This window comes from Diceros bicornis, chromosome 9, assembly GCF_020826845.1.
Source record: "Diceros bicornis minor isolate mBicDic1 chromosome 9, mDicBic1.mat.cur, whole genome shotgun sequence".
Taxonomy (NCBI): domain Eukaryota; kingdom Metazoa; phylum Chordata; class Mammalia; order Perissodactyla; family Rhinocerotidae; genus Diceros; species Diceros bicornis.
Window position 1 is genome coordinate 52948686 of NC_080748.1, and position 13658 is coordinate 52962343.

General features: G+C 36.0%; 1 protein-coding gene across 2 annotated transcripts in view; it reads left to right on the plus strand.

Moving 5' to 3' along the window:
• Positions 1 to 13658, plus strand: part of PIBF1 (progesterone immunomodulatory binding factor 1) — a 194604-nt gene that overhangs the window by 34033 nt on the left and 146913 nt on the right. For both annotated transcript variants that reach the window (XM_058548291.1, XM_058548290.1), the window contains exon 6: positions 12646 to 12779. In XM_058548291.1, the coding sequence (XP_058404274.1) occupies positions 12646 to 12779 (134 nt within the window). The remainder of the gene's footprint in view (positions 1 to 12645; positions 12780 to 13658) is intronic.

Sequence of the window (13658 nt, forward strand, 5' to 3'; positions counted from 1 at the left end):
AAAGCAGTCCTAAGAGGAAAACTCAAAGCAATACAGGCCCACCTTAACAAACAAGAAAAAGCCCAAATAAACAACCTCAGACTATGCCTAACAGAATTAGAAAAAGAAGAACAAACAAAGCCTAAAGTCAGCAGAAGAAGGGAAATAATAAAAATCAGCGCAGAAATAAATGAAATTGAAATAAAAAAAAAAACAGTAGAAAGGATCAGTGAAACAAAGAGCCAGTTCTTTGAGAAGTTAAACAAAATTGACAAACACTTAGCCAGACTCACCAAGAAAAAAAGAGAGAAGGCCCAAATAAATAAAATTAGACATGAAAGAGGAGAAATTACAATGGATACCACAGATATACCAAGGATTATATACCAAGGATTATAAGAGAAGACTATGAAAAACTATATGCCAACAAATTGGACAATCTAAAAGAGATGGATAAATTCTAAGACTCATTCAGTATCCCAAAACAGAATCAAGAAGAAAGAGAGAACCTGAGTAGACCAATCACAAGTAAAGAGATTGAAACAGTCATCAAAAACCTCCCAAAAAATAAAAGTCCAGGACCAGATGGGTTCTCTGGAGAATTTTACCAAACATTCAAAGAAGATTTAATACCTATCCTTCTCAAACTATTCCAAAAAATAGAAGAAGATGGAACACTTCCCAACACATTCTCCAAGGCCAACATCACCCTGATACCAAAGCCAGACAAAGACAATACTACGAAGGAAAACTACAGACCAATATCCCTGATGAACGTAGATGCAAAAATCCTCAACAAAATGTTGGCAAACTGAATACAGCAATACATTAAAAAGATCATACACCGTGATCAATTGGGATTTATACCAGGGACACAGGGATGGTTCAACATCTGCAAATCAATGAATGTGATACACCGCGTTAACAAAACGAGGAATAAAAACCATATGATCATCTCAATAGATGCAGAGAAGGCATTTGACAAGATCCAACATCCATTTATGATAAAAACTCTCAACAAAATGGGTATAGAAGGAAAGTACGTTAACATAATAAAGGCCGTATATGACATACCAACAGCTAACATCATACTCTGGGGAAAAACTAAAAGCCATCTGTCTGAAAACAGGAACAAGACACGGGTGTCCACTCTCACCACTCTTATTCAACACAGTACTGGAGGTTCTGGCCAGAGCAATTAGGCAAGAAAAAGGAATAAAAGGAATCCAAATAGGCAACAAAGTGAAACTCTCGCTGTTTGCAGATGACATGATCTTATATATAGAAAACCCTAAAGAATCCATTGGAAAACTATGAGAAATAATCAACAACTACGGCAAAGTTGCAGGGTACAAAATCAACTTACAGAAATCAGTTGCATTTCTATATACCAACAACGAACTAACAGAAAGAGAACTCAAGAAGACAATCCCATTTACACTTGAAACAAAAAGAGTAAAATATCTAGGAATAAATTTAACCAAGGAAGTGAAAGACCTATACAATGAAAACCATAAGACATTATTGAGTGAAATCAATGATGACATAAAGAAATGGAAAAATATTCCATGCACTTGGATTGGAAGAATAAACATAGTAAAAATGTCCATACTATCTAAAGCAATCTACAGATTCAATGCAATCCCCATCAGAATCCAGGGACATTTTTCACAGAAGTAGAACAAAGAATATGAACATTCATATGGGGCAACAGAAGACCCTGTATAGCTAAAGCAATCCTGAAAAAGAAGAACAAGGCTGGAGGCATCACAATCCCTGACTTCAAAATGTACTAGAAAGCGACAGTAATTAAAACAGCATGGTACTGGTACAAAAACAGACACACATATCAATGGAACCGAATTTAAAGCCCAGAAATAAAACCTCATGTCTACAGGCAGCTAATCTTTGACAAAGGAACTAAGGACATACAGTGGAGAAAGGAAAGTCTCTTCAATAAGTGGTGCTGGGAAAACTGGACAGCCACTTGCAAAAGAATGAAAGTAGACCATCTTCTTCCGCCGTACACAAAAATTAACTCAAAATGGATCAAAGACCTGAAGGGGAGACTTGAAACTATAAAACTCCTGGAGGAAAACATAGGTAGTACACTACTCGTCATCAGCCATAAAGGGATCTTTCTGAATTCCATGTCTACTCAGACAAGGGGAACAAAAGAAAAAAATAAACAAGTGGGACTTCATCACATTAAAGAGCTTCTACAAGGCGAGTGAAACCAGGATCAAAATGAATAGGGAACCCACCAGCTGGGAAAAAATATTTGCAAACCATATATATGACAAGGGATTAATCTCCATAATATGTAAAGAACTCACACAACTGAATAACAAAAAAACAAACAACCTGATCAAAAAATGGGCAGAGGAAATGAACAGACATTTCTCCAAAGAAGATATACAGATGGCCAATAGGCACATGAAAAGATGATCAGCTTCACTAATCATCAGGGAAATGCAAATCAAAACCACACTAAGATATGATCTTACACCTGTCCCTCGACTGATGATTGGATAAAGAAGAGGTGGTATGTATATACCATGGAATACTACTCAGCCATAATAAAAGACAAAATCATCCCATTTGCAACAACATGGATGGACCTGGAGAGTATTATGTTAAGCGAAATAAGCCAGAAAGAGAAAGACAAACACTGCATGATTTCACTCATACATGGAAGATAAACCAACACACGGACAGACAGAACTGTTTGGTGGTTCCCAGGGGCAAGGGGGCGTGGGGGTGGGTACAAAGGGTGAAGGGATGCATTTATATGGTGACTGACAAACAATAATGTACCACAAAAATTTCACAATAAAAAAAAGATGAAAAAAAAAGTTGGTCTCCGTGTTTTGTATCATACACAAATATTAATTCTAGTTGGATTAAAATTTTTAGAAGAAAATCTAGGCTATTACGTGAATAATCATACAGATTCCCATACCTGGTGGTATGGGAAAAAATTTTTCACTTCTAACTGAAATTTTGCATTTCCTTCAGTTACAAATATAGGCGAAAACCACAGTAGAATTGCCACTACCTATGACTCTGTCAACATTAGAAATCTGGTATTTTTATATCACAGTGTAGTTATTGCACATATCTTTAAATAGAGTTGTGTTCATCACTACTTCAAGATTACTGTAGTTATTAGACCCCTCAGTAGATCTTATCTTTAATGCATTAATAAAGAAGGACATACATAGCTTTTTAAATTGTTCTGATAGTTTTATTTCAGTATAATTTGTTTCCTTTGTAGTTCTATGTAGTTTATTTTTGCTTTTAGAAACATTAGTCTCAGAAGGAGTTCACTCACGGGCAACACCAGATTGCCAGTGGGGTCCATGGCACAAAAAAGTTTTAAGAATCCCTAATTTATGTAGTTATTAACAGTGCTTCTCAAACTGTAATGTAAGTATGAATCGCCTGGGGATCTTGTTAAAATGAAAATGATGTAGTAGTTCTGGGATGAGGCCTAAGGTTGTTCATTGTTAGCATGCTCCCAGATTATAGTGCTCCTGTCCCGTGCCAGTTCCTGGACTGCACTGTGAGTACCTAAATTCTGGAAATGAGCTGTCTAATATAGTAGTCACAGCCACATGTGGCTATTTAAATTTAAATTTGCATTAATAAAAATTCAATTCCTCAGTCTTACTAGCAGGAGATGGTTAGTGACTACTATATTGAATTATACAGGCATAGAACATTTTCATCATTGCAGAAAGTTCTATTGGCCAGTGCTGTCCTAGAAGTTGGGGTAATCTTAGCCAAGACAGGGAAACAAAAGGTTTCAAAAGAAAAAGACAAAAAAGATACCACAGGCAGATTTTAATATTTAAAGTACACATTTGGGGAAAAAACTTGAATGCAGATGATCAAAAGTCAATACCGGCACTATTTAAAGCTCTTATAAGTTAACAAGAAAAAGACAGCCCAGTGGCCAGTCCAGTGGCACAGCGGTTAAGTGTGCGTGCTCTGCTTCGGCGGCCCAGGGTTCACAGGTTCGGATCCTGGGCGCGCACTAACGCACCACTTGTCAAGCCATGCTGTGATGGAGTCCCATATAAAGTAGAGGAAGATGGGCATGGATGTTAGCCCAGGGCCAGTCTTCCTCAGAAAAAAAAAAAAGGAGGATTAGCATCGAATGTTAGCTCAGGGCTAGTCCTCCTCACAAAAATAAAAAATAAAAAAAGAGCCCAATAGAAAAATAGGCAAAGGATATAAATAGGCATTTCACAAAAAGTACAAATCCAAATGGCCAGATGCTCAAACTAGCGAGCATTTTGGAAGTAACAAAATAACAGTGAGAACTCAGGTTGGCATGGAAAAAGATACACATGTTGCTGGTGGAAATGTGAACTGCTGCAGCCTTTTGGGAAGGCATCTAACAACATCATTTAAAATGGAAAATAAGCTTTCTTGAACACAGCAACCTCACTACTGGGACTTTGTCCCATAAAGTACTAGTGCATAGGGATCTATGTACAAGAAAGTTTACTGTGGCACTGTTTGTGGCAGCAGATGCTGGAAAAGGGAAGGAAGGAATGGAAACAAAATAAATGCCCATCAAAACAACACCAGGGAAATAGTTGCATAAACTATGATACAGCCTGCATCATAGTGTGCAGCCATTTATAAGAATGAATTAGAGAATATCAGTTAATTTAGGATTTCCACAAGGTATTGGTGAGTGAGAAAACCTGGATGCAGAGAACTCAACATAATGATTCCTTATTTTATTTATTTTTTGGTCAGGAAAAAAGAATGACCAACCTGTCTCCCCATTTGTGTGTGTGTATGTATATGTGTACATGAGTACAGGCATGTGCTGCCTAACAACGTTTCAGTCAACAACAGACCACATATATACCATAGTGGTCTCATAAGATTAGTGCTATAAAGCCTAGGTGTGTAGTAAGCTATACCATCTAGGTCTGTGTAAGTACACTCTATGATGTTTGCACAACGACGATATTGCCTAACAATACATTTCTCAGAACATATCCCCATTAACTGATGCGTGACTATATGTGAACATGGAGAAGAATAGGGAAAGATACGTGTTACTTAACATAAATTACCTGGGATTCTGGTCAGAGGGGAAGAGAAGGAGGAAAGAGATCAAAAAGAATGAAAATCCTGCTCTTAAACTTAGCAGTATTTATGATGATTCCAATGTATATATATATCTTTTATTTATATAAAATTGTTTGTATATGTTTAAAGTGTTAAAATATTTTAAATGTTAATAATTTATAGTAATCCAAAATGACATTCTTTTGCCATTGGTAAGTCACCTGTTTTTACACCATACATCCTCATTTTCTTCAAGAGCTAAAAAAATTATTTGAACTTCAGTGTAAATTGATGAATCAACTTAATTCTTTTATCCTTCCTATCCACATTTGTTAATACCTTTAATGCTTATCTTAATTACTTGAAAGGCATGGGAAACCATACTTTCTTACATTGATATACTTAAATTCTTTGAATAATAAGTGAGATTTTAAAGATGATTTAGCAACTTGGTCTCTTTTAAAATGTTAAGATTTAAATTTGTTTAGTTCAATCGTATTTGGGTCAATACCTATTGAAAGGCCAATATTTCAAATTTGTTTCAGTAGTTTGCTGAATAAAATGTAGGCTGTAAAAATTGCCTCCTAACACATCAACATACCGTTCAGTGATGAAAGGTTCTGCTAGATCCATGAGCTAGTTATGAATAATAGTAATATAATGTTTAGTCCAGTAGTAGGCACATAAAAATAAATGAGCCAATGAATCAGTTAGTGTATTCACTTTGCAGAGGCAGTAATTAAGATTCAGAGAAGTTGACTTGCTAGAGCAGTTAGTAGCAGAGACAGATTTTGAACCCATGTCTTATCCCAATCTAATGTCCACCACACTTGAATCAAAGTTACTTTTCTTTATTTCTCTAAAATTTTTTTCCTTTTAGAAAAGCTTAAACTTTTATGTTTGAATTCACATTTACTGAAATAGAAATTTTCTTGTTTTCTTTTTTCCCACAGGAGACTTTTAATACTTCAGTTTTGTCTTTTTTGTTTTTTTTAAGACTTAGAAGTCAGAATTTTTTTTTAAATAATGTATTTCTTGATGATCCTAGCAACAACAACAGAAAGTAGTCTTGGACAGCAAAGCAGATTATGTTGTTACTTAAAGGGACAACCTATAACAATCAAAGGTTAATTGGGTTTCTTACTCTTTTCAGTATTTAGTTGCTTGGAGTAGATTATAGATAATGTGAAACTTGTGAGAATTCTGAGGAGTGAATTCTCACTTTCCCAGAGTAGCTAACCAAGCCATTTCTTCTCATTCACTAAACTGCTATCCATTGTAAACTGCTTCTGATTTGAACCATTGACCTTAAGTTAAATGTCACTGTATCTCATTTCCAATTTCCTTAGCTGACCTGTCTCCTCACAGGCAGGAGTTCACTTCATTTATTAAAGATTTATTTTGACACATAGGCTACCACTCTCTTCTCAGTTTATGTGGTGTGTGAGACAGACGATCAAAATGATGCTTAGAAATTCATTATATCTAAAGTAATTGCCGTTTGGGTTACACAGCTGCTGACTGTTTAAAATGTACCTATTTAATTACATCTTTGAAGACTTTTTTACTTTTTGTAGAAAACATTTAGATTCGGTGTTATTTTGTCAAGTGATTTTTTAAGTTTGTATTTAAGGAATAATTATGGTAATTGTTTTAGAGGGAGTCCAAAACTAACTATGATTTATGCATGTGCCATATGTGAACCCATAAAATTTGCAATTAAAGTTCTTTTAACACTCGATTTGAACAATAAATGATATTAACTTTGGATCAATGATTTAATAGTTTCCACAGAATAGATTCTTGAAAAAACAGGAACTGGAAATTAAGAAAAGAATGAACTATGTCTGAATTCAAAAACCTAGATTCTGGCTCTATCTCTGCTAGTCCTGGAGTCCTGGACAAATCATTTAGCCCCTCTAGGCCTTAGTGTTCTTATCTTGAAAATAAGAAGATTGTAGTAGATTATCTCCAGGGTATCTTTCATCTCTGAAATTCCGTAAATCTAAAATGCATAGCTGCTGTGTTTGGAAACAGGTTTGCGGGAAAACAGGCATCTCGTTATAAATACGAAAGGTCTAATAGTTAAACACTGTACAATATAAAATTTTCAGTTTCTTATGTCAAACAAACAATAGAGAAATATATAGAGTAGAAAAGTGAGTGTCTCTTCATTACCTCCTTCGATTCTGCTTGCTTTCGTCTTTGATATGACTCTTGGCATGTACCCCTTTCCATTCCTAATACAAGCATCCCTGCAGAAGTTCTCCCCAGTTAATGTTTTCCTGATGGAAGCCTCTTGTTTTACTTCTTTAAAATATTTGTGTAACATACATAAAGAAATCTTCGTTGAATTTTCACAAAGTGAAAACGCCCATTTAGCCACAGCCCAGATCAAGAAATTGAAGCCCCTTTCGTGCTGTCTTTCACAAAATCTTTGAGAAAATTCTGCATGTATGTTGCATAGATATCATTGTTTCATATGAGGTGATTTATTTGCAGAGTTATGATGATAATCTTTAATATCAGTCGTAAAACTGGTAACTTATTAAATCCTAAATTTTTTAAGTCCCTTTTTCTACGTCTGGAGTTAATTATTTTAAATGCTAGTGCTGCATAGTCCATTTGTATTTCAACATTAGTTCGTTTTGCAAACATTTCCAGTGTAACTACTGTGTAAAGGTTACTGGGTGTACAGAGATAAGGCAGGTCTTCAAGGAACTCCAGGTCTTAGGTGAGTATCAGGAAAGGGAAGGGGTATAGGCAGCACAAAAACACATGCAATTACAATAACATTTACTTTTTTCAGGTTAGAGATCGCCTTCTCTTAGTTTTTGTATGAATAATTTAGGAGATGAAAAAGATGACATTAACCCTGGTGGTCAAAATCAGTTCCATTCTAGATGTGTAGAAACCAGCAAATAGTCCAGATCTTCTCAGTGACTTGGGTTGTCCTTATTTTCCCTGTGTAATTTTTTTTCTTTATTATAAAAGGAAGTTGAGACTTGCTGTTAACCCATTTACTATTTTGTAGAAATTTTGTGTTAGAAAGGGCTGGTGACTGGAAATTTTATGTGTCCCTTTATTTTTGAAAAGGTTACTTTTTTACTCCTTTTATTTTTAGTCTATTTAATGTCCCCTGTTTCTCCTTCTTTTCCACATTAATTACAAACCTTCTATATAATAGGCAGAGTACTAGATACTAGGATTATAGAAAACTTTCTTAAATTTTTCCTTATGATGTGGATGGCAAGTAATGGCTACTCACAGCACATGTGGTACATTTTCTCACAGAAAGAACTGAGTGCTGTGGAAAAATATAAGATGGACATCTAACTCAGATTTGCAGCTTGGCATCTTCCCACTGAAGTTGATGCCAAGTTGAAGACAGGGAAGAATGCATAGGGATAATACAAAGTAGTCTTTTCTACTCTCTTTAGCCTTAACCTGAAAGTTCTACACAATCTTGAGGTTTGGTTTATTTTGAGGGAAGATTCTACTTTTCCTGTTTTCCAATGCTATGCCTTAATCTATTTTAGTTGCTAATGGTAAGTGAAGCAGATTTTCTTTTTCAAAATATAAAAGTAATAATTTTATTTAAGGGTATTGGTGGAATATATACATTCTTATACTGAACTTCTGCTTATACTTTGTCATATGGTGTTCATTTTTAAAGAAAATTTATATATGTAATAATAGACACACAATATTTACATATACATGTATATATCTGTATCTGTATCTGTCTGCCATCAAATTGTTCTCTGTACCAGGAGTTTATACCCCCTATATTTAAGGGCCGATGCTGATGTCCTCTCTACATCTTTATGTCTTTTAGATCTTGGCACTTCCACACTCACAAAAACCCCTGCTTTGGGTATTCGTGTCATCTGGATACCCCACCTTGTAACCTTCCTCATTTGCAGACCACTGGGACATTTTTCTTTATTTAGTGGGACCTTTGCTTTAGATTTAGTCTTCCTTTTCACCTTAGCTTCCTCCTGGGTTACTTCTGTGATTCATCCACAACCTTGGCCTTGAATTTTATTGATCTTCTCACCTTTAGTGATTGACTCTTTTCCACGTTAGCACTCAGTCTCATGACCCACATTCTATTCCTTGTCACCCAGAACTGATTTACTTCTGAAGTTCAATTCAGGTTGATCACTGAACATACTACTTCCTATATTTCCATGTTTCTTAATCATCTGCTTCTGATTTATCTTTAACAGGATTTCCAATCCATATGATTTCTTTATCAATCCCTTACTAAATTTACTTTCTTATTTCTTCATCATCTTGTCAGTCTTAAACCTTTCTCTTGCCAGTGTTTTCTAATTCCTCCCCAACTGACAGAATCTCGACTCTGTATTTTTCCAATTGAGCACTACTGGAGAAAATCACGTAGACAGTAACAAGCACAAAAGCTTATTGTTAGCAGCCTCAAGTGGGCCCACACAATTGTGCCGTAATTCTGTTTTTTTCTAGTCCTCTCACTTTTCACAGAGGTTATTTTAGACATTCACCACTCTCCTCACACCTCCAGCTTTTCACTTTCTTTCTCACACTCAGCAGATGACTTATTTCATTTCACAGAGAAAATGGAAGTGCTCAGATGAGAACTCCTACAATTTCCTGCCACCAAACCTACCAACATATTTACATCTGCATTCATTCTGTTTTGTTTGTTTGTTCTTACTGTTAATAGTGGGAAGAGTCTTGCTTTCAAGGAGTGGAAAAATCATATGCCTTTAGAAACCAAGTAGATAATATAAATATGTGAAGCGGTAGAGTAAGGAGTAGTTCTATGGCTTGTAGCAAATTGATAAGAGCTATCTAAGGACAGCAAATTTAAGTTTTTAATACTCTTTATCAGCTGGAAAAAGTCTGCCATGATGAGCATGGCTTCTGATCAAAGAGTAATCTCTACTTCTGAGCTCTGGGTTCCGCCCCCTGAAGCCGTCTTAGGGGCTTTCCCCTCCTGAATATGCCTGTTTTCTCCAGTATCCATCCGTCTTTTGCTATTAGTTCTTTCCCATAAATACTTGAAGATTTTCAAGTTTGTCCCATCTTTTAAAACCTTCATTTATCTCTGTTTTTTTCTTTAGCTGCTGTAGTTGCTCTACTTTTACTTTTAAGCTAAAGAGAGAGTTGCCTACAATTTTGGTGTTTGACAAACTTAGATTGGAGTCCTTCCTCTACTATTTATGAGCTTTGAGACTTTCATCTCTCCAAGCCTGTTTCCTCGTCTATAAAAATGAATATAATATTTATTCCCAGTCATAAAGTTAAGTATTAAGTGAGAGAATACATGTAAGATAGCCTGAAACAAGGACATATTGAGTATTCAGATATTGCTTTGTCTCCTCAAAGCACGCTCTTCTGCAGTTGTTCCTGACACACACCCCTGGCTTACCTTTTGTTTCTGTGAATACTCCTTTGGGTTCCTTGGGCTCTTTGTCCTTTCCTTACCCTTTAAGTGTTTATATTGCTCATGTTCCTATTCCTCAGGATTCTTTCTTGGTCTTTGTGCTGTTATTAAGGTTGAGCTATCAATTTGGCTATAATCTCTCCAGAAGCCAAAGCAAAGAAGAAGCATTATGATGATATTAATTTATAGTTAATGACCATTTACTATGTGTTAGGCATTTTTATAAGTACGTTACATGTGCTACTTGATATAGTCTTCACAACAACTCTATGAGGTAGATGAGGACGCTGAAGTACTGAGAGGTAACCCTGCCTGAAGTCTTACTGCAGGTTTTCAATTCTGTACAGTTGAATTCTGGAGCCTGCCTTTCTAACTATAACACTATACACTCTTCCAAAACAGTTACATGATTAGTTGTGTTTAGAAGAGTAAAAGTTATCTTCAGGGGAACTAAAGCATCTTCTGGGACCTACGTCTGAAATGAGGTATGTGATGATTCTTTGGGGAGGTAGTAGAGTATCCTCAGCCATGATCCTATAGTAAATACCATAGAGTAACATTTCCTTCTCATGGAGAATGTCAGTGTGGGAGAAGAACATAATACTATACATAATACTATACCAAAGCAAAACATACCAAATATAGTTTTTCTATAATTACATTTCTCAAACAGCCCTTTGATAGAAATTTGGGAGGTAACATTTCAAAGTTATGTTCAATACTTTAAAAAGGACAAAAACAGTGTCTTACTCATCTTTATATCCACAATGTCTAGCCCAATACCAGTCACTTAGAAATTATTTAGCCGCTATTTGTGGTATGAATGTGGCCACACTTAGCCGGTCAGCTACTTAAGAAGGAATGTCTTGGGACAGGATGTGTTTAACATGACAGGTTCTAGGGGTGGAGTTGATGGTTGCCTGCAAGATCTGATGAGTTCAAAGAAGGAGAATAAATAGGAACTTTGTCCCTGTGTCCTGCTTCTCCTCGCCATTTCTGTATTCATTTATCTCTTAATTTATTCAGAAGCATTTATTTCATTGATACTTTATACCAAATACTGTGTAAGGTGATGGAGATCCAGTGGTAAATAAGACAAAGTTCCTGGGCCAGCCCCAGTGGCCTAGTGGTTAAGTTTGCTGTGCTCCGCCTCAGCAACCCAGGCCCAGTTCCTGGGCATGGACCTACACCACTCGCCTGTCAGTGGCCATGACGTGGCAGCGGCTCACATACAAAAAAAGAAGAAGATTGGCAGCAGATGGTAGCTCAGGGCCAATCTTCCTCAGCAAAAAAAAAAAAAAAAAAAAGACAAAGTCCCTGCCCTTAAGAAATGTTTACACTCTGTTGAGGTAAATAGAAAACGAATTTGATGGTACAGTGAGATCAATACTCTGATGGAGGCAAGTAGTCATATAATATGCAGCTATTCAGACAGTGAGAGCAGGTTAGAGGATACATGGTGCATTCAGAGAACTTCAGATCTTCAGTGGAGTTGGAGGGTAAAGTATGAATATGAGAAATGGTGAGAAATGAGACTTGTAATAAGCAGGGCCAGGTGTGGTTTTAAGGTTTTCACTTCTACCCCTCTTCCCATATCTCTACAATCCCTTTCTACTGGTCTGGTGAGTGGAAGAAAGATCAGGGTAGAAATATGTTCCAAGTGCCACAAAATTCCTTTTTTGCTGAGTACCACAACTGAAACTGCATGATTAATCTCTTCAGTAACCATTTTTCATTGTAGATGTTTGATATTCGTGTGGCTCTTCGTCTCTGAATGTGAACTCCTCAAGAACGAGGGCTGTATTTTATTCATTTCTGTGTCTTGAGCATCTAATAGTAACTCAGTGAATGTTGAAAAAGTCATTTAACATGGATAGTCATTTTGTATATTATTCTAGTAACCAAAGCATAGGTGTCCTATTTTTTCTATGAAAAACAGAGCTCAAGTTTTAAACAAATGAACTTATAAACTACTCTGTGAGTTTAAGATTACCGGTCTTTGAGTAGGGAAAAATTACTAAATAGAAAAGTTAAGGATTTTTTTTAATTACAAGGACATTCACAGCTTCACAGAAGAATTCAATACAGAATTTGGTCAACTATGTTTTGTTTGAAATGTTTTATTATTGTTTTTATTATAGACATATGAGGAAGGTCGAAGAAACTACTCTGAGCTTCAAGTTAGATGTCAGCGTTTGGCCTTAGAATTAGCAGACACAAAACAGTTAATTCAGCAAGGTGACTACCGTCAGGAAAACTATGATAAAGTCAAGAGGTAAGTAGTTAAGATGGCTGTCGTACTTGTTCTTGTTTCTAGCATGCAACAAGATCACCTGAATTCTTACCATCAGCATTGTTAATTCTACTTTGTACCTTATTCTTTCTCTGTCTCCATAGTTTTGACTTTTCCAGAATGTCATATAATTTGAATCATACAGTATGGAGCATTTTCAGATTGGCTTCTTTCACTTAGTAATATACATTAAAGTTTCGTCCATGTCTTTTCATGGCTTGATAGCTCATTTTCTTTCAGCACTAAATAATATTCCGTTGTTTAGATATATCACAGTTTATTTATCCATTCACCTACTGAAGGACATCTTGGTTGCTTCCAAGTGTTGGCAGTTATGAATAAGGCTGCTGTAAACATCCATGTGTAGGTTTTAGTATGGGCATAAGTTTTCAACTCCTTCGGGTAAATACCAAGGAGCATGATCATATGGTAAGAGTATATTTAGTTTTGTAAGAAACTGCCAAACTGTCTGTCACAAAGTAGCTGTATCATTTTGCATTTCCACCAGCAAAAAAGAAGAGTTCCTCTTATTCCAAATCCTTGCCTATTTGGTGTTGTCAGTGCTCTGGATTTTGGCCATTCTAATAGGTGTGTAGTGGTATCTCATTGTTTTAATTTGCATTTCCCTGCTGACATATGATGTGGAGCATCTTTTTGTGAGCGTCTGTTGTCTTTGGCCCATTTTTTAATTGGATTGTTTTCTTCCTGTTGAGTTTTACGTATATTTTGGATAACAGTCCTTTATCAGATTTTTCTTTGGCAAATATTTTCTCCCAGTCTGTAGCTTGTCTTTTCATTCTCTTGACATATATCTTATTCTTCATTGCACAAAAGCATGTAGTTTTGGCAGTTTGTTGGGTT